This window comes from Anopheles gambiae, chromosome 2, assembly GCF_943734735.2.
Source record: "Anopheles gambiae chromosome 2, idAnoGambNW_F1_1, whole genome shotgun sequence".
Lineage (NCBI taxonomy): Eukaryota > Metazoa > Arthropoda > Insecta > Diptera > Culicidae > Anopheles > Anopheles gambiae.
The window spans coordinates 41,040,178-41,067,083 of NC_064601.1; the positions used below are offsets into that span (position 1 = coordinate 41,040,178).

General features: G+C 41.4%; 2 protein-coding genes across 3 annotated transcripts in view; one reads left to right on the plus strand and one right to left on the minus strand.

Annotated features, from left to right (window-relative positions):
• LOC5667758 (uncharacterized) overlaps positions 1-26,906 on the minus strand; it is a 549,880-nt gene that overhangs the window by 407,087 nt on the left and 115,887 nt on the right. The window lies entirely within an intron of this gene.
• LOC1274348 (T-cell leukemia homeobox protein 3) lies at positions 1,894-25,810 on the plus strand. Of its 2 annotated transcripts, none has more exons than XM_061646747.1 (4): positions 1,894-2,759; positions 4,727-5,079; positions 13,673-13,898; positions 24,292-25,810. In XM_061646747.1, exons 1-4 carry the CDS (start codon positions 2,560-2,562, stop codon positions 24,491-24,493), a joined length of 981 nt encoding a protein of 326 aa, XP_061502731.1. In that variant the 5' UTR covers positions 1,894-2,559; the 3' UTR covers positions 24,494-25,810. The 2 variants fall into 2 exon arrangements, with proteins under 2 accessions (XP_061502731.1, XP_313455.4); XM_313455.5 differs by having other exon boundaries at positions 1,894-2,723; positions 24,292-25,806.

Below are 26,906 nucleotides of genomic sequence, written 5' to 3' on the forward strand. Positions count from 1 at the left end.
TCGCATTATTATTGCGGAATGAAAAGTTTATTTTTTTATTAGCATTCTTATCAAAACACTTCTGGGCAGCATGAAAACAAACCTTTAACAATTTTTCATGCATCAAACGTTTGCTGCTGTAAAAACGGGTAAATGCTACCGCTAGGCTCCGCCTTGTTTGCCCGACCACCATTTTGGGCGTACCGAAGAAAGGTACAGCGAGACAGAATCGAAATCGTACACAAATGCACAAGCCTTAATTTGTTTTTCCCACAATACCTAATGCACAATATAATTTTGAAAGTTTATTATACATATTCTACAATCATATTTAATCAACACTCATCAAAAATACACTTTCCCGAACTACCTAATTCGTGATGGAATATTGTTTTGGTTTAGACAAAAAAATCGGGTTGTGTCGTGATCTGCAATAATTGTAGATTGGATGCATTTGCAAATCAAGTAGGATACAATATAATTTTGTAACAATGCTTTTTAAATATTAACCCATTACTACCAAGATGTACAAAAACTTGACCCAACTAACATAAGTGTTTTTTTATGACATTTACGTTTGTGCCAAAAACAGTAGAGAAATCCTTTTTTTGTTTAGAATTGCAGATACGATTTAGATGTTGAGAGATACATAACGTATGACATTTTATTCGCTGGGCAGATAATTTATCAAGCACGCAAAGCTTTTAAAAATTAAACTTATTGTTTTATTCAATATAAACCAATTCAAGCATGCTTTAAATAATTGCTTAGCATTAGCGGCTTCACAGTCACTATGTGTGGTACTAAAAAAATATTACGAAGCATGCAAACCCACATAAAAATAAACAATAAATAAGAAATAAATAAATAAACAAATATGTTGTACATCGGTTACAATATGCACATCATTGTTTAGTTTTGGATCTATTAGTATTGATCAATATTAATAATTGTAACGTTTTGTCATCAATTTGAGGATTCGCGAATCCTTTAAGATAGAAATAATCGAGAGCTTTGTTACTTACTTTTGTGGCTCCATTTCCCTCAACTCTGCACTCTTCAAACGCAACGAAAATAACAGAAAAATCACAAAAGTGACTCCTAGTACAAGAATCACTCTTAAATATTCAGCTTCTATCATGTTCAAAACGCTAAACAGTTTAGTTTCATAGAAAACGGCTTTGCCAAAATTGAGTACTTTACGTATGAAATTTTATACGCTGGGTACGAATGGCTTAAGGGCAAAAAGTGCATAATTTTTAAAATAAATTATAAAAGCTCATTCCATTGAACAAATGTTTGGATGCATTGGATGATGGAAATGGATGATAATGCATTAATAATTTTAGATTATACTAATGTGTATATCAGTTTATACAGTGTAAGAAATTATTCGTAATATTAAGCCATTCTTTCTACATTTCGAACTTTAATGTATAAATATTTAAATTAATTGATTGATTATGTAAAAATATGTTAAATATATCATACTCAGTGACTTTAATTATGATAAATTAAAAGCATTTTCGATTGTTTTTCTTCAATTTTAGGACTAGTGGCAAAAATGGACTAGTGACAAAATATAATAAATATACAAAATATAACACCCAGAAATCTTTATATTGAAAATCATTTAGAAATTTATATACTTGTAATCAAAACTAGAGCAAAATAATCCAATCTAAACCGATTTAACAGCGACACACAATCCTAACCAAGTACAATATGCTGTTTACATCACTGTACCCTATTAGGGTGAGTAAAACCGACGAAGGAAAAAACAACCACCACACTGCCATAAGCCTAAGAGCCAGTACGGTTATATACTCACCCTGTACATAAGTGATAGGTACACATGTAAAACCTTCTGTGGGCGTGTCAACCACCTCGATTTGATGGTTGAGGGTCTGTCTTTGCTTCGCTGGTGCACAAACCGCTTAGAACAACGGTTGCGGACGAAAGTGTTTTTCTGCGGCGCGCGTGTTCATTCGTATTGTTTTGACTCGGGCATCCCAAACGGTGGAACGGTTTTTAGTGGAAACACGCAATCACGCATTCGTAACGTTTCGACTAGCAATAGCGAGCGAGTGAATCGCAAACCAAGGGCTGGATGTTTATTCTTCACTGTGGTAGTGCTTTTAGTTGCTCATTGTCGGTGCAGTGTCGATAGCAATTACACAACTTTTCGTGAAAAGTGACAAATTAAGGTGGTTACCGTTATCAAATCGAAGAAATCCACACTCAGCGCAAAGCTGTTCGAGCAAACTGTGCTGATGATGAAAGATAATTAATTAATGAGCAAACATCAATATAATGAGTAGTGTAGTTTGAAATACTTTGCTGATTACTAGCAAACAGTTTGCCTTGTTGATTGCAAGTGAAGCAGGAAGAACAAAGTTATATGAGTGTGTTGAAATCAGGCTCGGGAATTCAGGTCCATTAAAGAAGCTGGGTCACACATAAGAAAGCAGCTATCAAATTTCATTGTTTGTGTCAGTGTGTGAGGGTGTGTATTTGTGTAGAAATCATTGTGCTGTGCAGAAAATATACAATACATCCAAAATTCCGCCACTAGCGATAATGTCGTCGCCGCACGAGGACGAAGATCAGGATCTTGATCAAGAGATTAATGTGGACGCTGACTCAGACTGTCAATCGCGCGTATCCTACAACAGTGGCTCGGAAGACATTGATCTCGATGGTGATGGCAATGGGTCCTGTTACGAAGAGTCCGACATTGCCAGGTACGTGTGTGCTAGCAAAACGATATGCTTCAAGAAGTAAGAAAACAACCCGAGCAGTGTTATAATAACTATTGAGCTTTATTTAAGTATTAAATAAATAAGTGTCGAAACAATATGTCTGAGAGCATGCCGTTGTTACTTTAACCCACAACAAAAATTACCTTGACTCTGATAGTTCTCTGAAATTCTAATGGCAAATAATTAACAAATGATATTTTGAAGAACTTTTTACTCATAATTTAAGATAAAATATAGAGGACAAATTGAAATTTGGCAACTTGGTAATCAAATTAGAGCTCTTTCGAAAAAATCACTAAAACATCCATATGTGTGATTCATATTACACCTAGTAAAAAGTAACTCAAATTACTTATATTGAAAGCAATGCTCGATTTGGTGACTGTGGGTTATTTATTTTAATTGTAGAAAGAATCATTTTAGTTCCAGAAATTTAAAGCAAAACATTCAAATGGCCCCCTTTTTGCTAAAATAGTAAAATCAACTGTAAATCATTTCTATCTTTTGCCATTTTAATTTAAAAATCCATTTTAGTGGTTCCTCAAGCTTCGAAGGTTTTTCATTGCGAAAAGTGGCCAAACGATCGTTACTAATGCATCCATTATTTCTGCTGTTAGCGCTAATGTTCATGAATATGCACATAATGCCATTGTGATGAAAGTTTTGCCAAATGAGTAACAAATTGAATAATCAGCAGCAACATCAGCATAGATAGACGGCTTAGCTATTCTTGTCTATTAACGATAATACCATTTACTGGACGAAACGAGAGAGAGAAAGACATTTGTATGCAAAATTTGCGTATTTATAGCGCATCAATTTAGCATATTTTTCTCTCTAATTACGTATCATTTTCGCGATGATTGACAATGAATAGCTTTTAGTTGGTGTCTTGTGCTGGTGTGCCTTTCACCACATTCCGTTTTTGATGGATTACGCGTTCTTCTTTTTGCGCACCCATGTTCGTACTAATGAAAACACGAATCGTACGCATCAAGCTTATCGGACCTAATTAAGATCAGGTGCCTCTCTATTGAATAGATGAATCACATTTTGCTTACCGTTTTGGACATTCCCACATTCCCCTACCTGCGTTCCACCTGTTTTGGCAATTTATTCCAACATCAAACAGCGTGCCCTCCGCAATAGATCACACGGCGGAATTTAACAAATTAATTAGACTCTAATTTATGCCACAAGAAATAGTCGCTTGAATAAACTATCAACGCCTTCCCATCAAAGGTTGCCGCACATCCACCCACCATGCAAACCACAGACCGTGAGTGAATGGTCAGGGCCGAAGTACTATCATCAGCTAGGCCAAGCTTACACACAAAAACATTCTACAACGGTAGCATCATCATTTAATCTACCAAACCGATTACACAACGAACCAGTAGCTCCCGCACTGCATTATGAACAGATCCATAATTTTCAAACACCTTCCTCCTTTAAGCTCTTCTGGGAGTGATATGATTTAAGGAGATCGCTTTTTAAAAAGGAAAGATACTTTCCCGTAAACCCCTTTTCCTTCAAGATTCAGATAGAGTTAGAGCTCATTTATTATTCACTCGATCCCAGGAACCAACCAACCACTCGGCCCTGAACCCAAATTATAGGGGGCAAGGCGGAAGTGTAGAGTCGGAATAAGAGTTGCAAGCATTTCTTAAAGAGGCACCAATTCTGGTAAACCAAACAGTTTCATTAAAAATGCAACATGTTTACAAACAGCTACAAAAAAGTAACCACAGTCCAAAATACTCGCCTGACCTGGCCTATACTGTGTCCCAATAAAACAGGTTGTAAAATAATCCTCTTTATGATACGGCAGTCCGATAGGATTGATTAAATTTATGAAGTGGTCGCTTGCGTCCCAGTGGAATCAACCCAGGAGATGCTTTTAAGTTAAGAAGCTCGGTGAAATATACTACAACTGTTTTTATTTTATTCGTTTTCGTGTTTTCCCCTCACTTCTTTTCAATCAGTGACCATCAAACACATTCGACCGAGCCGACGACACGATCGCCGAACGAAAACCTGCCCTTCAGCATATCGCGGTTACTGGGCAAATCGTACGATCGTGACCAGAAGGACAAGGATGCCGGCTCGGAGGACACCGGCCCGGAGGGACTCATCAAGAACGGGCATCACATTACGGTCAGCTCGCCGAGCAGTTTGCAGTACGCGGCGGGAGCGCTCTACAGCTACCCGATGTATCCTGGCGGCCACGTGCTGCGAGTGCCTCCCCAGCGAGGACCGTGCAATCCACTGTCCTGGACGCTGCCCCCACTGCATCCGGCCGCGCTCGCCCATCAAGCGGTCAAGGATCGGCTAGCTGGTAAGTGACGAGACACGTACGATTGAGTCGTTTTTGTGTTGAAGGTGAAACACACCCATTAAGTAGGCTTACGTTCGGGAATCCTGCTTACAGGATTTAGTTAACAATAATAACTATAAAATTAACGAGATTTTCAAACTACTACAGAAGCATGCAGATCCTGTTATGGATGTTCGACTGCTGTATACGATTACATAAAATTTTACGATTGATTTTTACGACCCGCTTCATCTTCCATAGATGTGTGCTCCATGGCCTTTCGACAGCGAACCGTCTAATCACAAGACCATTAGAAGGAATTTAATGGGTAAAATAATAAACAGACCACCGCTCGGAATAAGGCGACCGGGAATCTCGGCGCCTCGGAATTAAGATGCAGTTTTTACGCTTTCGAATGTGATCATAGCTGCAAGTTGTTGTGGGCTGAAAAAAAGTTAAATAGTTGGAAAATAATTATTTCCCAAATAAATCCACTACCAAATCACGGTAGCAGGGATGATCGTCATGTGCGTGCGCCCAGCACGGTCAAATATTTATCCCGCGGATGTAATCGTATCACGATTGCCATAGCAGATCTTTGTAGCTTCCACTGTTCCGCGGCACCTTGCAGCGGTCGTAAATTGTGTTGTGCCAAACAAGCCAACCACCTTACCTTTCATTCCGATCGCAGTGGTGAAAACAGTGGCTATTAGTATTAATTATTGCCGCATCATTCGAAAACGTTTCATCCGTCGCCAGAGCAACACGCAACATACACACGATCGAATCGTGCTTGTGCCGCAAGAGTCAGACACCATCGCCCTGAGGGGCAACACGGTTGATCGGTTGATCGTTAAAACAAAAATCAAAGCGTTAAGCTCCATGTTGACCCTCGCCGCTTCGATCAGTGCATCGCGCGACGTGGCTTCGGTTTTCCTTCGCTTTCAGTTTACACATCTTCGATCGTAAACGATCCTCGATCGGTTTACGGTCTAGAAAATACCGGTGAGCAGATTCCAATCCAAAATTAATTCAATATCTGCCGACAGACACATTTATTAAATCGGTATTAATCATCGTACCAATTGGTTCGTCGAGTGAATAAGAGAAATGGTATTTTTGAAGTGGTGAAAACACACCATTCCATAAACTGGACAAACCAGTTCGCTACATAGGGAGTCGTTTTTTCCTGTTTCGCCTATCCGACCAAGCACAAACTAAACATAGCAAGCAAACGGTGCCATATTATCTCCTCATTTGCTGACTCATTCCGGGCTCTCTGATAACGCTCCTCGAACCCCCGTGGCTGGCCCCGGTTTGTAGGTGTCCTTTCAATTAGACGTAAGACCTAACGTGGACCGTCCGTGGCAAGTAAAGCCCAAAAAGGAAATAAAAACAGAAATGATTCAACATCGAAAACCGTTTGACATATTTATGTCCACACTTTCTCCCGCAGCGCCCGAAAGCCCGAGAGGAAGCGCCGGCCGAGTATAAATCGAGACCATGTTGACAAATTCCATTCCTCCTCCTTCCGATAGTCGCCTTCCGATGCGCCTTCCGGAGGCTTTGCCTTTTCATTCATGTCTATCTCGAAAAAAAAAGACTCTATCCCCACCCCGAAGCCAATTAAGCTGACATCTCTTGTTGATCGTTTTGCACCTTTGCGTCATCGCACAAGACGTCGCAATAGTATGGCTATTGGTGAAGGAGGCCGAAAAACGGCTGAACCCGAACGGGCAACCTCACCCGATGAGGGCAGGACCCCGCAGAGCACACCTTTTTTCTGTTTTTTTTTTTTTTGGTACCCCGCTTATCAGGCCCCGGTACAAGCTTCTTTACTTAAAAGATTAACCGGTGAGCTGACCCTTGTTAGCTTGCCGGATCGCTTCCTACGACAACGTACGGAGCTGGCAATGAACACGGCGCATCATCATCAGGCGAGATTCGGCACTCGATCTTCGATCTTGGCGCAATCGGGATGGGTGGGACGGAAATGGTGGGAGGAAATGTTGTAGCGTTTGTTTTTTTTTTATTTTGTTTGCATAATTTCCTGGTCCGATGCTGTTTGGGAGATTTTCGGCAGTGTTCGGCATGTAAGTTTGCGATAAATTATCGCCGACAGAACCCACCCAAAACCAAATCAACCGGAGCGTAACCGCGGCAGCCGTTGACGGGGCGCTTGCGTGTGTGCCGTTGGAGCGTATGTGTGTTGTTTTATGCCAATCGAGCATCGAGATTGGACCACTCTTTTCTTTTTGGTTCACGGGTTTGTCGGGAAACAAAGCCCGGTAGGCCTGTGTAGCTTATGTAGCAAGCATCTCAGACATCTTTGTGCGCGGCTGCAAAATGCCGCCTTGGAGTGCAAATGCGCTCATTGAAAAGGCGGCTCGGGTGATTGGACAGTACGCGGCTCTGGTTGGTTGATGATTGGTTTGCTGGTTGGATGAGTTGCAATCGGGCGAGCCGGGGCCGGTCATCCTCCTTCGAAGGAACAACAACGGTACGACAGAAAAATGGCCCAGCTATTATTCGTAACAGCAAGCGGCAATTGGGCTGCGTCGCGAGCCGTCCGGTAGGATACTTTGCGCGCACATTTTACGCACGGTAGCAGCAGCAACAGCAATTATGGCAACAGTAAATGATAGCATTAAAACAAAACCTCCGACAATTACAGCGGTGGTCAATTTTGCTCAACGATGGCGGCGGCCCGTTTCTACCATCGGCGACCTGGCACCTAAATGGCTCGAAATTATGTTTAGTGGGTGATTGTTGCTGATTGTACTTGTCGAAGAAGAAAGAAAATGTCCGTCGGCTAAGATGAATTCGGATGGCTGGGAAAAGACAACTTCCCATCATTACCAAACTGGTAGCATGAAAAGAGAGGCTTCACGACTGAATACTGTAGATCTTATTTTTCTATTTTAATAGTGTGTACAACAACACTCCTATCATTAGCCAAACTATTGTAGATCGTTGTTAAACAATCGGACACCTGTAGTTTTTCGACAGCTTCACCCACAATGTGACGGATGACGAAAGCTTCCAAACCTTCTTCATTAAGCCGTCAAGCGATAGTTTTGGGAAATCCATGTCAAGGCTGCAAGAATACATCTGGCAATTGGCGTTGAAAGCGTATAATTTCACAGGAATCTTCCGCACACGCCCCAGCGAAGATGATGAAATCGCAAATAACAAGGAGGACATCCTAACAAAAAACCACCACCTACAAGCCGACCGGCAACACGCGTCAAATTCGGAATCGCCACCTTTTTTTGGGCATTTGGTTCTTCCTATCAGGCCTATCTTTTGATCGTACATTGTTGGGTCACTACCATACCAAACGAAGGTCTAGCGACATGCAAGCCAACACACGCTAGAAATAAGCTACGATTTGGTCAGCTTGAATGAAATTGGTTGCCTTTTTTTTTCTTTCTTCAAATCACTCGACCCTACCCGAGGAAGATGATTAGAGAGGTTGGCGTTGCGTCTCGGAAGCTTGTTTGATTCGTGTCATCCGCTACGCGCAGGGTCGGCCGCACGCATACCCGTCGGCCTAGCGGAAGTGGACAATCTGGCTTGGTGATGCACAACATTGTTTCCGTTTCTGTGTCGGATTGAAGGAAGCACTGTTGTCGCAGTCCAGTTTTCGTGTCGCGTTTCGTTTGGATAATGGGAAGATTGCACGCTACGATGAATCATGCGATTAAAAGATGTACGAGCCAAAGGTATTCGGGGCCGTCGGGGAGAACGGAAACGATCCCGGGCTGTTTTAAATGTTGGATAAACGTATGTAAAGCATTCTATAGGAATGAAGGTTTTGGACAAACGTATCGAACTAGATTTTAAAGAAAACATTACAGCCGAATATATGTTTTTCCTACGGTCATATAGCGTAGGGAAAGAATTTAAACACTTGTTTACATTCTAGCATGAATCAAAGATTTTAGCTTTTGCTCAACAACTCAAAAGCCTTGAAATGTTTTCGGTACTTTCAAAACGTAATGTGTAGTAACGTATGTAAAGAGCTTTAGTGGCTATCATTTGAGAAGCAAAATATTGAACTATGAGTTCAATTTAATTCCCTATGAAATCCTGGGTAGTTTATTACTTTCCGTTCGAATTTCCATTGATTTACTCAATAAGAATAGTAGTAAGAGATTTACTGCACAGACTCGCTTAACCTTTTATAATTTAAAAACAAATCATTTGCAATCTCTTTACGATAATTGAAATGCACAAAGCCATACAACATTTTTCATGTCTCTTTCCGATGCTTCCGATCCTTCCTTTCACCGCCGATTATCTAAAACTGCGTGTAGCACGTCGGCCTATCACCCTCAATATCACCATCTCATTCGCTCTCCTCCCTCCTCTTCTACTCAAAAACACTTCCCGTTTTGCAATCACCGTTAACGTCAGGCACGATTCCGACAGCAATCAATAATCCAACAGACAGACCCGCCAACCAATATTGGGGATCGATCGTTATAGCGTCTTCATCAAAAGTTGTGGCTACCCTCCTTGGGTCCGATTATTGTAAAGATTATTATCCCCTTGGAGAGCGTCGTACCAACAGCAAGCTTATGGTGTCGAAAGGGGAGGGCAATGTAGCGCAGTAAACGCAGTTCACGTGCCCAAAACCCCGAGGTAAAAGCTATTTTATCCTTTCGTGAAGCGTTTTCCGTGCGGGAGCGTTCGATAGGGTGGGAAATGTTCCTTAAACGATATTACTCCAATTTGTGGCACACAGCAACGCTTTTGCGCTACTTTTCCTTGGGCCCCGTGAAAGCGGCAATTAATTGGAATTAAGTACTCAAGTACTCTCTGCCATGCCAGTCACCGAAGCGTCACCGACGGCGCCTTGTGCTGGTCGTTTGCTCTAGCAAATGCATTGATCGCCATTAATTCTATGCTTAGGTACACTATCGCGCCGATATCCTTACCACTGGTATGGCTAAAGCTGTCCCTCACAGCCCCTATTACGGATGCAAAACCAGTCCACAAGTATCACTCAGCAGGCTTTTCCCCTTTTACAATGGCAGCGCAATCGTTACAGCTATTTAGTCCACTACTGTCAAAGCCGTTTCGATCGCACACGCGTACTGAAAGCGTTTTAGCGCCTGTTGGATTGCACGCCGTAATTGAGTTGTACATGAGCTTGAAGTAACCACCGCCACCACCACCACACGCCATTGCCAGCTTTACACACACACACCCGTTGTCTGCTTGCTGCCCCCAACGACACGAGCAACCATTTGCTAGACCACGCAGTTACGACCATTCGAACCATTCGATCGGTGTGCGATTCCGATCCGTGCGTTTTGTCCGCCCGGAGGGTTTTGCGGTGTACGCGAGGCGTTATCATCATATAACTATAAATAATATATTTTATTTCACCGATAAAACCAGAAATTTACAGTTCACCTCTCTCGTCCGTTTGAGGTGAACGGGACGCTGGGGCAACGGGAGCTTAGAAGCGATTGAAAGCGTAAGTCGTCGCTAGGGTTGGGTTTGAGCAGCTATCATCCCGTCCTCCCGGGGTTGTGTCTAAGAATAAGTGAATTGATTTCTACACCACATCGCCCACCCGAACCGTGTGCGGTGTTGTTCTGGGCTTTGCGTTTCTTGAAGGAGTTACACTTTACAGCTATACCTGGTCCCAATGGGTAAGATTTGGCGGGAGGGCATGGGAAGGCTTTTAACACCGTAAGTGTTTATGGAGTGTTCGGTTCACTGCCATTTTGGAGTGAGCCGATATTTATACACCCGTACCGTACGGGTTCCGTGTATTTTCGATCGTTAAATCTTACCGATGGGTTGCCAATATAAAGACAACAGTGGTTTGTTGCAGATGCGATTGGAGCACATGCAATTTACATTTGGAACAGGTTTTAATAGCAATTACCTGATGGTTCCATCAGTTTGGAACCACATTGAAGTTTACTTGATGAAAGAAATGTTAAAATATAATATATAACATCCAAATAATGTACATAACAATCGTTTAGTGATCGTTCCTGGTGTCAAGTTATCATTTTAATGGCAAGTCATAAATATTTGGGTACGTTATACTCAAAGCATCACCGTTTTATCAATGTGCGTCTTGCAACGAATTTGTGATTAAACAACGACGTGTCTGTACTGTAATAATCGGATAAGATCGAACGACAAGCCTTAAACCATTAGCTGCTGTAGCGTTTAACAGAACCAAAGGCCAACTGAACACAAAAAAGTGACAACCAGTGCCGGGAGCGATGATTGAGGCGAGAAGAAGGAGATGTGTATAATTGAACTCATTTATTTTAAATTCCTACATTAAACGGGGCTGATAAAACATGCAACCGTCAACGACCCGGGACGGCGATGAAATATATACCTTTCCCACCCATTTCCACCCACCGGTTGTGTTTGCGCTGTAAAGCTACACTGTTCCCCGGGTGCACGGAAATAAAATGCACATATATGTATCACCACTCCGGTGCAGCTAATGAACGGTAATAACAATTTGCTTCCAGCATGTTTTATGTGTGTTTGGAGTAGTTTGCTTGTATTTTTTTTAAATGCGTTGCAATTTTGCTGTCCCTGCATGACGCACAACGCTCACGGTTAAAGCTGAGAAAAAGAGTGTGTCTGTTTTGCTTTTTTTTACTTTTGCCATAATAATGGACTAGTGCAGCAAACCTTCCACGAAATCGTTATGGCCAACATGACAGGTTTGGTTGGTAAATGGCGGAATTTAAAGTTCAGTGTAGTGAGGCGTTTTTTTCTATACAAGCAGCAATGTCAATGGCTCGAACGCCTGAAGGTAGAGAGACGGAAGTAAACTGTTTAGCTGGAATTAATGTCATGAATTGTTTGCAATCATTTTGCTGGTTGGATGAGGTTGAATCAAATTACAGCCAGTACAAAAAGCCTGTCAGTTTATTAAAGTAATGAGCTATATTAGACTGTTGATTTGTTTGTATTTCAAGCAGATCAATGTCATTAAACAGTGTGTGTATAGTAGCAGAGATTTAATTGATTTATGGATATGGGTAAATACAATATTTGTTACTTAAAAAATGATACTTATACAATGATTCTTGTTCTCAGTGATCACAACCTGTGTTTGAATTTTAGGTCTTGACAGGCTATTTCTATGAAAACAATCTGAAATACTGAGTTAATAACAAGCAAATACAGGATTTTCAATGCTATTATTGACATTTTAGCGAGTTTATGATTTACTGGAGCATATAATTGATTTTTTCAGCAAGATATCAAATCGCTCGGAAGCAGGCGTTGACATGTTCGATAATGAAGGCGATGATACGCTAAGCCTCAAATTTTAAATTGAAAATATTTCCGTTACGCAAAAATACTGTCGAGGTCCTGCTGAAACGAACAAATCTTCTTGTATTTTTACACTTAAATTTATTAGTAACAAAATCATTTAATGTAAAGTAAAAATTTGCAGTTGCCTGCAAAAAATAGCAACCAGTAAATAAAAGATCCTCAAAAATTATCAAAAATATATAAAAATCAAACAAATTTTGGGGGATTTTACGATACTAGCCAGCTGTTTTATATGGAGTTTGAAGCATGGCTTCTGAAATCATACAAAACCTCAAACAAAACTAGCCTACATATTCAGCCTACATTATTTCATCCTGAAAAAATATAAACCAACACCGCTTTGAGGCAGGCTCGATCAGGTTAGCTCATGAAGGATTGAATTCTTTGCTTAAGCATAAAATTTTGTCAAAAAAGGCCTAAAAGCTTTTGTCAAAAGGCTTGGATCGATGTTTTAAAACTTATTTAAAGTAAGAATAAGAAATCTATTTTGAAAGTGTTTCTAATATTCTGTTTTAGCGAGTTAGAGGCTAAAACAAGAAATAAGAAAATATTTCAAAATAGATTCTTATTTGTACACAAATAATAAAATCAAGTATGGCGGAACATAATTTTCAAATACATACTGCCCGGACGAAGGATATTGTTCCACTGACAGGCAAAGCTTTAGGCCCGCCAAACAGAAAACGGTTGATAGATAAAAATAACCTTCTAAAATATTCGATTAATGTAAAGGTAGTCGTTATTTTTTTTTTTTCATTTGAAAGGAGATTTCAATTTTTCAATACAACGAAAATAACGCAGCATTTATAAGAATACTCGCATGATTTTTATGCCCAAATGTATACGGTATCAAAATAATGGTTCTGTTCCAAAAACGAAGGTGCTATAACAACCTTCCCATTTTGTCACTTAACCGACCCCTAAAAATAATAGACCGTCATCAACGCAGGGCAAATAAAAATTAAATGCAGCTTGATAAAGCCTCCCAGGTGTCTACTTTCGGTGGTTTAGGTGGGCGCCATAATAAGGGAGTCATGATAATGGCCCTTTAATAGTCAAGCTACCACAATGGCCCCCAACGAGCTCCGACATCATGCTCAAGCTGACTAGTTGGAGGGTGACGTTTTGATAATTCAACACACACACACGCACGCGCGCCCTAAAGCCCCAAACACGAAAATCATAGCCACAGCACACATGCTAGTGTAAAAATGCTGAAATGCTCTGTCAATAATTCTTGTTTAACTATAGTGTGCTTTTCCTTACCGTTCATTTACAGCTTTCCCCATTGCCCGTCGGATTGGCCACCCGTACCAGAACAGGACACCGCCCAAGCGGAAAAAGCCACGCACCTCCTTCACCCGCATCCAGGTGGCGGAGCTAGAAAAGCGATTCCACAAACAGAAGTACCTGGCATCGGCGGAACGGGCTGCCCTTGCGCGAGGGCTCAAAATGACCGATGCGCAAGTGAAAACCTGGTTCCAAAACCGCCGCACAAAATGGAGGTAAGCGAAAGGGATCGTTTGTGTACGTGTGTAGCAATAAAAGAAGCAAGGCAGGAAAAACGGGTCAATGGGTTTAGCTAGCACTAGGGTTCAACAAATATTCGTTGATGAATTAAACCGTTCATGCATGTGACACTGGCCTGTGCGCTCGTGCGGGTAATTGATTTTGAAAAAAAGTACTGCTTGGCTACAGTCGATTCGGGGCGAAATTAATATCCCAAATAAGGGAAGGGAAAATGAGTTTGGGTGGGGCATTTGCTTTGCATAAGTTACTCTGAAACACGCTTGACGGAGATACACTGTATTGCTCTATTGTATGAGGTAAAAAGCTTTTTAGCATTGTTTAACAGACTGTCACTCCAACTTTTTTAAAGTATAGTCGAAAATTATTTTTTAATACGCTAAAATATCTACTCCACTCGCAACTTCAAATTACACTCTCCCCGCTTACCACTCTCGTCAATTTGCAAACAATCCATTAGAGTTGCTAAAACAACGAAACAGCTGAAACAGTGAAACTTTACCACGACTGAGTGGGTGTGTGGTTTTGCATGCTCGTCTGAATGTGCAGCATCTGACCGCAAGGGACATCGCAGCATGACATCTAACAAAACCCAATCGCACAAAACGAAAGGAATCTAATCAACGCGCACAGCATATGGCAGCAGCAAAAAAAAAACAAAACAATCTTATCCACCGCAGCAGTCACACAGAGTCACAGCTTTGTGCTAACACTTTGCTGAATTTCTTTTGCATTCGTCGCATTCACCGGCGGCACTCTCTAATCGAATCCCGTTGGAGTTTGGAGCGTGGCGAGACTGCCAAAAAAGTCGCCACCGTCGGCAACGGACAGTTCGCAGGACGGATTTGGTAGAACCGCCGAACCGTACCGAATCCAATCATGCCGGATGAACGCTTATTCTATCATAGAGCATCGTGTCTTGTCAATTATAATCGTTCGCAATCCTCTGCAACTTGTGTGCACCGCGTTGTGGTTCATCTTGCTTGTCGTGATGCTTGTGAAATCTACATCCGTACCGTCGGTTTTGGAACCCAAAGGACAACAGCTGCACTCAATAGACCTCGGTCACTTTTTTTGTTTTACTAGTAATTGGAATTCAATTAAAAATAACATCCTTCTGCCATAATCCAATTCGGCGACCTGACCTCCTCATCTAGCTACTGAAGTTGGTGTGTGATTTTTTATTCTCATATCCCGTCAACCCGTCCCGACGGTGGCCAATCGTACAAGACGAAACGAAAAGCATTCCTTTGTACAAAACAAAAACTTTCTTGAAACCCATCCATTGCTGTGTGGTGGTCGGCGAATATTCATGAGATTCGCGCTGCACTCCACGGTTAACACGAGTTACACAGGTACGAGCGATTCGGGACCGCGCAGGATTGGGTGTTTTTCTTTTTTGCTCTTCTTTGTTCGCTCCAAGCGTAGGTAACATAATTTATGCGCGAACAATTACGGAAAGGTACGAACAATTACTAGATTAACATTGCTAATTACAATTTCTGAATTATTCATGCTTTCATTACCGCCAGGACGAACATCGTGGAAAGAGTGTGGCGGTGGCTTTTATGTAGTCCGATTTAGCAAAATGGAGCCAAACACCATTTTGGTCGCTATTTTCAGAAACTAGTGCGCTTTCGGGTTTTGTGGGTGCGTTGTACCGTCGGTATTTTTTTTTTTTTCTTTTTGTGGCTCATTTAATGTGGTTTTGTGAGCGTTTTTTAACACAACAGCTCGCTTCAATTTCCTTCTCAAGCGAACGATCTGAAGTCGGCTGATAAAACGGGACCATAAAACGATCCACTTTTATGATGCGGCTAGGCGAGGTTGGACGGTTAATTCATCACTCTAAATCCTGACCATTGTTTCCTCACCAAGCAGGCACCAAGTGGAACACCCGACCATCCGTCTTCCTGCGGTACGCTTAGAATTTCCCTTGAATCTCCAAGTATACTGACAAGCGCGCTATTGCGGTTTTTCCTGTGTGCGTGTTTTAAAATCAATTAATAACTCTGCTCCCGTTGAAAGTGTAACAAAGGAAGCAAGAAAAGCCACCCGTGTATAGCTAAACGCTAGACACCCGGAAAGTCTTGTACTTAAGCGCCATCTTTTACTGGGCCACAAAATGTCCTGCCGAGCTGGGAAGACATAGAAAAGATTGATAACGCCCCAGTTACCAGCAGGAATGGTGTACTGCTTACGCTTTGCTCTGCGGAAGGGGGACCCAGAACTTAATTATCTAAATAGCAGGGTAATTATATTAAATTTCAACAACCTTTTGCTAAGTGGCCCACACACACACACACATTGAGGGAATCCTTTTAGGGCTTGATTGTCAAGTCAAATTCCGTCGGAACTTCTTACAACTTTTGAAAGGGGTTTTTTAAAGCGAAATTCTTAAGAAAGCGAGCCAGAAGGATAAACTTTCCCCTGCGCATTGCCGGGGTTAGCTTACCTGCTCAGTAAAATGGGCCCATTTTCATCTTCATTTGCATTTTACTTAATCTTTATTGTAAAATGGCGTGATAAAGTTTTCAACCCCAATTTATGTTCTTCAGTTTTGGGGCATGAAAATGTTGGAGTTTATTGGTCGGGTTTAGTTGAAGCGAGATCTTTAGCTAGCAATGAATTATATTTTATTCGGTGTGGCCTTTGATGTATTGCTGTGTGGAAAAAATGAGTCTTAAAAAGAAGGATATTGATTGCTGGGATAACTTGGATCATTGCAAAGGACTTCAGAGTTTATTGTTTTGCTATTTTTAACCTTCTTCAATCATATTTGGCTTACTCCTTTCACAGACAACACATTTTAATTTATAAACGTCTCTCAACCAAACACTGAAAGTGATACAAATTAAGATCAAGCTAATTAATTTTAGGCACCTTTTCGTTCTACATATGGTCCTCTTCCAGGCTACCAAAAGGAATGCAAATTTAATATTTAGACCCACACTCAAGCTTTGATCCAGCAGCACATTTCGGGTTGGGATATTCACACCAGCTGGCAAATGGGTTAAGCAATTTTGAGGCCCATGTCTGACAGAAACTTCGTCATCATCATCATCAACACAATGTACCGCTTTCAGTCGAGGCTCGTAGGACCTCCGCGAAATACACTAATTGCCAGCGGGTCATTTTAACAACTGGCCTGGTCTGGCCTATGAAATGCAGATCACAAAATTTAGCGCTGCATTGGTAGAACTATTCCCATACCGCATTACCGGGGCCGTACTCTAACGATCTGCTTCATCTATTATAAATTGAATTTGGGATTTAATTTAATCATTTTCATAAATTATTCCACACCTCACCTGAGCAGCGACGCCACCAGCACGAACGAAGTACAGATTATGGCAAATAGTTACGGTACGCTTACCACACCAACCGACCAGATCCACGCACCGCCAAACTGGATTGCAAATGGTCAACCTGCACGGCAATCATCAGCGATTCATTCGCTGACAGCCACGAATGCATGATTTATGTATCCTCGCTCCACAAACCCTCAATCCCCGTTTGCGAAACGATTATATACGCAGCTTTGCTTGCCATTGCTACCAGCGCAACCTGCCGATCCGATAGGTGAATTAGCTTCATCTAGATCCGCATTTAAATTTGATTACTGCCATCCGATTGCAATGCCACTGGCATACAGGTAAAGCCCCCATTGCCTAGCGCCAATGTCACGCAAACGGAATTTGAGCTAGTTTTTGGCTGGTTGGGGTTTGGTACTGATTCATGCAACCTGCCAATGGCGGGGAAGCAACGCTTTAACGATGCCTCGCGTGGTAGTTTGCTGCTGATGACAGCTTGCTATTTTTGTTACCAGGCTTCGTGACACTGGAAGGCCAGAGTATTGGTGGAAATTAATTTTACAGATTTTAATTATTGATGGCGCTGCTCACCACCAGCAACGGCACCAGCAGCAGCAGCAGCAGCAGCTTGTGAATGATGGAGGGTTACGCTGTGCTACGCGACACGAACGTGATCGTTCTGGGATCGGTTTTGGGTGCGAGGGTGATGTGTAGCCGTGCAGTTGTACGCTTGCGAGATTAATTATGCATCGTAATTCGTGTGTGTGTCATGACGGAGGACTTTCTAGTTTAGCTGCGAACGTGCAAAAGTTTTGTCTGGCTGTCCTTGCAGTCAAGTAGCGAACAACGTTTTAAGCAATAGTTGACCATTTGCCGGAAGCGAGTGCTATGCATCATTAATCGGACAGTGTAATTCGTACCTGCTCAATTTCTCACAGTTTTTCAGCTCAACGGCTGCATATGAAATGAAGTGTATTCTAGTATACAATGGAACAGTTATGTTTTAGGTAAATGAAGATTATATGGAGTATTAGATTGTAAATCAATCTTCCAGCTGAGAATAATTCAAATGAAATCAAACTTGCAAACAATCAGAACAAAGCAATTAATCTTATGATAATAGATAATTATTCCATCACCAAGTTCAATCTTATGTTAGGTATTTGACCTAACATCATTTCTTGTACATATAGTTATGAATTTAAATAGGAATCTTTTAATATCCTTTTCTATAATCCTTGCCATCTTGGATGATATTCAAGGATCAATTACTTTTATAAATTCAGATCCTACAGATCATAAATACTCTGAAACGCTAGCAATATCCAATTCGTGTGTTAACCCGTGAAGATTTCAATTTCCAATAACGTGAGGCTACGGAATGCATCCCTAAAGAATGTTGGAACAATATATTAATTAAACAAAATATTAATGAACCACATCTCCAATTAAGATTTGTTGTACGAAATAACCACGAAGTTCGCAGAGGATTTAATATTCCATCTTGAACATTTGACTTCATATTATATTACTATTGAATAGAGACGGTATTAAATGTCATAAGCACTATAAAATACTTAAACATATGATAGTTTTCCTTACTAATTTAATTTGAATTTGTTTTTCAGGTAGGATCGACTTATACCGTTATATATATTGTTATTTCCTACCATTTGCTACATTTGAAAGCTCTAAATTCCATAAAAAGCTCTCATAAAATTTGAGTTTGGTTTAAGTGGTCCATGTTCTTAACAGAATTAAGCCTGCTTAAGAAATTTTGGTTAAAATACATACATACTTAGTTACATGCATCGCGCCGTCACCAAAGTACCGTTTTACATCGCAATATACTGAGCTCTAAGCAGTGGCGGATCAAGGGTATCGGGGGCCCTAGGCGGAACGATGAGTTGAGGGGTAGCCGGACTAAAGTAGCTGTTGGGAGATTGAACAGTAAATTTGAAATGCCGTCGGGGCCCCCTTCGATCATCAGTCGCAAACTCTTTAATTTTCGCTGACGGGGGGGGGGGGGTGCAAGTGATTCAGCGGGGCCCCCTTCGCAAATCAAATCCTTCGCAAATCATCTGTCGCAAACTCTAAAATTTTTACTGACGGGGGGGGGGGTGCAAATGTTTCGCCAACCTCGGGGCCCCATCGGCCATCCTTCCGGGGGCCCTTGTCGCTAGTACTCTGTCCATACGGCATACTATAGAATGGCGATCTACGGGGCCCCTAAATCGGCGGGGCCCAGGCGACCGCCTAGTCCGCCTACCGTTTGATCCGCCGCTGGCTCTAAGCCTTCACCCGATCTTAAACCACCGTAAACTACCAATCCCTTTGCTCAATGAACCCAAACGTACCAAACAGGCCATACTCTAACCCAAATGAGCTGATCAATCGTTTCAGTTGGTTGTAAAAAATCGTTGCAAAACAACATTTTCACTCCTCTTTACCCTTTGCACTTACTACCGCATTCCCGCAATCGTGCTGCCCAGCGTGCCCATTTGTGCCCGATGCCGACAGAACTTACGAAACTAAATCGATTCCCAAATCGTCGAAGATTGTAGCCTGCTGAATAAATAATCTCATTGCCAAGGGCCCGAACGAAAGACATCTTCGCTTGCACGAGCGTGTTTCGTACAGCGTGATCACTTTCCTACATACGTATGTACGTGTGTGGGTGGGGGTTTGTGTGTCTGCGAGAAGATTTAAGAAAACTGTCTTTCTCTACACCACCTGCAGTGTTGTTAATAGTTAACAGTGCTTTGTGGGTTCTTACATTTAACGAGCAGCTACATTTACGCTAACTTATTCATAAATGTTACACCGCAGCCACGGCACCGTCACCAGGCGGCCCCATCGCCCCATCGCATTGATGGTGGCGGCGGTAGTTTTAATGCACTGTGACAATAAACATGCATCCCATTATCCAGCCACTTGGCCGCTCGGCCACACTTTACCACGCGGATTAAATGCGAAATAATCAACTACTGTTTGATAATTAAATTAAATAACAGGCATTGCTCTAGCGCGCGCATCCTTCCTACGCCACCCGCCTAAGACCGCCTAATGAACGCGCGCCAGTTTTCTACATGCGACAAACGAGTCCTGTTTCGTTTCGAAGTTTTCCCACCGGACAACTCAATTAAAACCCTTCGCAAAAATAGCGTGTCCCTTCGAAGTATCACACAAAAAATTAACTCCCGATTCACCCTCCTTGGATGGCTTTGCGTGTGTGACAGCGGGCGAGAAGCGACGATGTGACACAATGAGTAATGGTTGGCAGGGCCTAGAAGCACTTCTGCACCGTACTGCTGTGCGTTCTTGGTCTTTGATCAGTCAAATTGTCCTGCTAAGCGGTGCACACGATGTAGTCTTGCGACACACGGTACACGTACGTTTACAACAAGATAAAAACGAAGCTACAAATGGGACAAGCAAAGGGAGATGGAAAGAAATGCACGAAAAACAGTATGGCAGTAGCACACATACACGGAAGAAAGTAATTCAATTACATGCCTAACAAGATCTAGGGCCAGACATTTGCCAGAATCGTAAAATATTCAACACAAATCAATTTGATTGAATACTGAAATAGACAAACGATTAATTGATGGGGTATTGGTTTTTTGGAAAGAAGCAGGTAAACTTTTGGGTTATTTTTTATTAAGTTGCTGTGTGTTTTTATCTTATTTTACTCAATGATTTATTTTGTTAATAATCACATCGGATGTTCCACTCAAAACTGGCTTCATGAAGACAGTCGTCGGAAAAAACAACTTCGAATTCAAGTCAAAATTTCACATTTTGGGATTCACTTACATTTTCATTTCAGAGAGAGAGAGAGAGAGAGAGAGAGAAAGACGGAGAGAGAGATAAAGAGAAAGAGAGAGAGAAAGACCACATCACATAAATAGACAATGTTCGAGGTATAGAAGAAAACATAAAACTGTGATGTAAAGCGTATTGAATTCCGGACAATATTATTAAAAAGGTTATAAAATTAATGAAAATTATGTTTCGATAAACCATTTCGAATGAGCAAATGTGTTAGCAACAAATATTTGATGAACATTTTTTAAAAGAAACAACACGCGTTTTAGCTTTAAACTCATACGAAACTGTGAATGTACGAAAGTAAGTTACGCATCTTTATGTGGTTTTGGAATAACTTTTTTTTAAGCAATCAATCAAGGTACTGGATAACCAAAACTGCAATTTCTACAAGAAAAAGACTAGACAAAAATAACAAAATCACTTAACCAACAGGAATTTAAAATGCTAGCGCTTGCATTTTTTGGCATACTGTGTTGGGAAAGGTTGAACCTCTATTTGCGTATGACTGCAGCTTACAACATTATACTTCTGCAAAACGATTAGAAATCAGATGAAATCAGATGTCAGCACAAACTCGTGTTATGATAGAATGTTACAAACGGTCTCAAGCTTTCCATGAGGCAGTCAACAAAGACCAATGTGATTAGATAAACCGCAGGAGGGCTTATGCATTCTCTGATTGGTCGTCATAATGAGAATGAGGATTTCTATGGAAATTGGCAGAAAGATAGTAACGTTCACTAAGGACTTATATGATACCTTGCTCTCTCCGACTGTGAAATGAAGATGTGTTCATTTCTGGACTGGACGAACCGACTTGTAGTAATTTAATGACGTTGGACAGCATTGACCTTGGAAAACAGTAAGATTTTACTGTTTCTGGCGGACGTAAATGCTGTTCACAATTAATACCTCCTCAATAAAATTGATAATCAAAATGGCTTCAACATCAACGTAATATCTACTATTCTGTATTGGATAAACCAACGTAGTTAGTCATGACTAGTTTTTGCCATTATTTTTGCCTACTAAATCTTGTTAGTTGGCACACAACTATGAAAATTTCGGAAATATCAGAAGTCTATGTCCAATTAAAAATAATCTGTTACAGTTTTTTTTTACTTTATTCTACATCAAAGTTTTAGCTATTGCAACGCAATTTTTATCCCAAAATGAAATAAAAAGAACTGAAAACGATCTGATTTTTGTATCATGTAATATAATATAATATAAAAAACTAGGCTGCGGTCCGTGCTACTATTTTCAGAAGCATTTTGGCCCGCGGGGTCAAATGAGTTTGACATCACTGCCATAGAGCTTTTTTTTCATTCAAAATGTAAATCCATTCAAAAGTAAAGAATAAATACACTTCTAAAACGCCAAGCCACGTAAACTCGATCATTAAAAGCATCAGTTTTCAATTTGCAAAATCGAATGAAGCTGATGAACGAAAGTCAATGTTCTTTAAAGCCATCGTCACATCATTTCAATATTATCGCTTTCTTTGCAAAACTGTTTCTCACTTTTGTTCCTTTTGTTCCCACTGCGGCTCTAAAGTCTCTGCCGCTGTATACACGATATCGGTGATTCATCTTCTGGTATAACGATTATGAAGGTTTTAATAATGCAACGGCGAGCTTCTGTACCGTGTGCTGCTGGATGCCCCAGGTAGTGATGCGGTACAGGAGGAGTTCGGTATAAAGCGAAGCATAAAAAATTCATATCAAACTTTTGGGGACGAAAACGATGAACAATGGATAAAAGAGAGAAAAAATACCAACACAAAGGTTGACAAGCGAGAGCAGGTTTTTTTTTTGTCCTTACAAGAATGGAATTTTGGGATTGTTTTTTCTAGGAATTAATAGTTTAAAAAAGATAAACTCAAAAAAAGTATAAAATTTTAAACAAAAAAAAGAGTATTTTAGTCCATGCATGCCCATGCAACTCTTAAAACAAGCTCATGCTCATACTCTACACGCCTTCCAAAAATACTGAACAAATCAGGCAAATTGGCCCCAAAAAGACTTTTTTTTTTTGTTAGACACATGACAAAGCGCTAGCTGTCACTGTATGAATAAAGAGACTATTTAAAGGACTCGGAAGCAAAAATGGAATAAAAAAATAACACAACCTCATCGCCGCACAGTCTCGACCAATCCCCTTTGGAGTATGGATTTTTCGTACCAAAAGTGAGCCGCGCGCAGAATGAAAACTCTTGCCTCGCGCGGCCCCAACACTGGTTAGAATCACTTAGCGCTCTCTTTCCCCGCATTCGTTTACCCCGGTCAAAGTGTAACTGGAAAGTCGCTTAAAAAGATGGCAGCCACGATTAATATTTAATGCAGGAGTGGCCGGAGGGAACAGTATCGCCACGCGAGCGGACGCGGGGAAGTTTTCGAACCTTTTTTTGCTGCTGCTGTCTTTCTTTTTCGCTCTTTATATGGCTCCCTCTCTCCCTCTCTCTCTTTTCCATCCAACCAAAATGCCAACGATTTTCGCCTTGTTAAAAAGATCGATTTATTTTCCGCCCCGGCCAAGCCCGAAAAATTTCCACCACAGACAACCGGCACGAGTTGATCATGACTAAAGGTTTTGTTCTGTTTTGTGTTGCTGTGTGTGAGTGTGTGTGTGTGCATGATTGCGTTTTGTTTCCCTGTTTTGTGCTGAACCAATGGTTGTGTTTAACCAAGCCGTTGCGCTGAATTCAATTTGGTTTCGTGAAAAACAGCAACTGCCTACATAAGTTGGCGAGAACATGCGATTCTTTAAATTGAGTTGCTTGCAGAAGGTTAATTTCATCCTTTTCATCCTTTTCCACTTCCCTACCAAAAGGAGAAAAGGGAGGAAAGGGGAGGAAAAACACGCTACGATACAAACAAAACACCAATCAGTCAAATTACATGCTTAAGGAGGTTAACATTTTTCTTCATTTCTTGAGCACATGTGAGTGAGTTTTTCATGGGTGTGAGTGTGCATGCTTTGTATGCCATGAAAAGCGCCGACAGCTCGGAAACGATACGCAACAGTAGACACACACACACACGTTTTGCTAAGCAACGAAATCGATGTTTACGCTTGTTTTGTATTAGTTTGCATCGTTTCGAATGCGAAGCATCATTTGCTGTTCTTATTTTGAAATATTCCAATTATTCCCATTGGGATTATAACAACCTTCAAACAATCGCACTTATTGCATTTTTTCTTCTATTTTCTCTCTCCACAGGAGACAAACCGCAGAGGAACGAGAAGCGGAACGGCAAGCCGCCAACCGATTGATGCTGTCGCTGCAGGCAGAAGCACTCAGCAAAGGCTTCGGCCAACCGCCACCATCGGCGGCAGCACCTTCCGCCACCACGCCCGGTGCACCGCTGGCCGCCCTCCACGGACTGCAGCCATGGGCCGAGGCGCATACGGCCGGGTGTTGAAGCGCGTGCTTTCGATTTTCACGACCAAACCGGTGCAACATCGAAACAAAAGTCGATACATCATGCTGGGCATCTCCAGGTCTAGCGTTGTGATATGAAAGGGAGTGTGTTTGCGTACGCGAGCGAGAATTTCTGGCTGCTAGTACCTACCTGCAGGAAGGTTTGGCACTAAAACGTTAACAGTGAGCAATTGAATGAGCGTGCCGCGCACGCATCGTGTGAAACGTTGTACAATATTTGTAAAAAAGAAAACAACAACATAAAAACCGACTCACCAAGGATACGACATACAACGAAAACGACGACTTCGCCACTCGATAACTCCAAACTTTGTAGAAATTAGGGATCGAGAGAAGTTTAGGGTCAAGAGCAGGAGATAATATTAACTAATATATTCCGAGCAAGGAACATTTATCATACTTCTATAATCACGAGCTAGGCACCAGGCTAGGGATCTTCATCACTTCGCAAAGAAGAGTAACGATACGATTATCAGCATTTAGCGAAAGTGCATCTTTACATTTGCAGTATTTCCAGTGCTCTGTTTGTGTGCGTGTGTGTGCGTGTGTATATAGTGGAAACGGTACACGACACTACTGGAGCTGATTATGATTCTAGAAAGAGTGGAAAATGTAAAGCAAATCGATCGGGTGCAGTTTCAGTAGTAAGAAGGGTTATTCAATAGCATATCGCTTAAGCTGTTAGCTAATTAAACTGTAGTTGAGTTGTAATATAGAGAGAGAGAGAGACAACGATCGGCGATCATTCATCCCATCCCAATAGCATCAATGTCAAGCAGCATCATTGTACATTTGCATCATTTACTAGACATCTTAAGGATAAATTCGTGCAAGGATGAAGGAAACACAAAATAATATACGAAACTCCCATATCCGCCAGACCAGACGTTGTGCAGCCCGGCCGGGTTAAGGAACTGTTATTAAAAATAAGCTTAATTTACTGCTTCACCAGATGGGGCAAACACAAGTATAGCGTGGCCATTTCTTTTGCAAACAAACAAACAAAAAACACGCACACACACACATGAGAAGCACATGCATCACGTAATTATTATCTCCAAAGCAGCTAAAAGGAAGTGAAGATACCGAAAAATAGGGCTACAGTTGGACGAAAGGCGCAAATCACTTCCCATTTCCCTCCCAAGATCGAAATAAAGAACAGTAATAAAACGGAGAACGATACAAATTACAAAACAATGCGTATGATTGGTTTTATTCCCCCTTCTTTTGGAATACTTTTCACACATTTTTGACTACACAAAATACTTCTCACGAGACTGTTGCATTCAAACTTGTTTGTGGTGCCTCGCGTTGGCGCCTTCTCGCGCACAAAAACGAGACGAGATTTGGTGTAGGAGCAGCAGCAGCAGCATATGAGTTTCTACGTGTTAATCCCCTCATCACGAGTGTGGCCCCGTAGACTGATTTATGCGAAGCAGCACTGCAATGCAGCACATTTTTAATTTCGTTTGCAGAAAGCCGGAGACAATGCTCTGTTACAGTTTTGTGCTGTGGTCCGTCAGTCGCCAGCCAAGTTGGCCAATGTTCGGAAAGCTGTCACTGGTTAAAAGGGGATCATCGGGATTCGGGCGATGATAGCGTTGAGTGGCTTTTCCTAATTGTGTGGCGCTTCACAATCAACCAACACATTTGTCGTGAGTCGGGCTAATCGTGCTAATGAGCGGGGAAAGAACTCAGTATTAATCATGCATTTTATTTATTTGCCATAAGGTTGGTGGGATTTTCGAGGCATCAGAAATTTAATTTCAATATAATTCGTTGCATATTGCTGTTTGATAGGCACAGCCACAAAAGCCTGGCACCTTTAAAACGATTTAATTCCGCACCGACAATGTTTCCACTTTCAAGCAAACGAATCAATCAAACCCCGTTTTTTCCGCATTTTTCTGCTGCTCAATAATTTATTACGCTCGCTTACGAAACCGACCTGTTGTGAAATCACGGCACAGTATAAAACGATGTGTAAAATAAAATAAGGCAAACAGAGGTAAATGGAGCACACCCACACGCAAACCCATCGCAACGAATCACTTCCCTCTGGAGATGCATTTTTTATGTACGACGATCTATTTATTCGGAAATGGTCAATTGGTAGAATTTGAAGCAAAAAAAGGGGACGGTAGGGGATAACCAACCACCACCGGTCAAGCGAATAAAATGGCCCTGAAAGCGGGCATGAACTGGCAAGAATAAAAACAACCGAATGAAGCAAAAAATACAAAACGGTCCCAATTCAATTTGTATCGAAACTTGGTAAATATATATTCAACCAGCAAATGGTCAATTGGTAGCAAACATTTATTTCTACTGTTCGCTAGGTGACTGTTGATGGTAGGTCAGACAACCAACAGCAACAAATCTCGTGAGCAATT

What these genes read in the sequence shown, in the direction of transcription:
- LOC1274348 (XM_061646747.1), top strand. Translation starts at nt 2,560, where the DNA reads ATGTCGTCGCCGCACGAGGACGAAGATCAGGATCTTGATCAAGAGATT. An exon ending in AAAACGATATGCTTCAAGAA is followed by an intron (nt 2,760 to 4,726) that starts GTAAGAAAACAA and finishes CTTTTCAATCAG; the next exon opens with TGACCATCAAACACATTCGA. An exon ending in AACCGCCGCACAAAATGGAG is followed by an intron (nt 13,899 to 24,291) that starts GTAAGCGAAAGG and finishes CTCTCTCCACAG; the next exon opens with GAGACAAACCGCAGAGGAAC.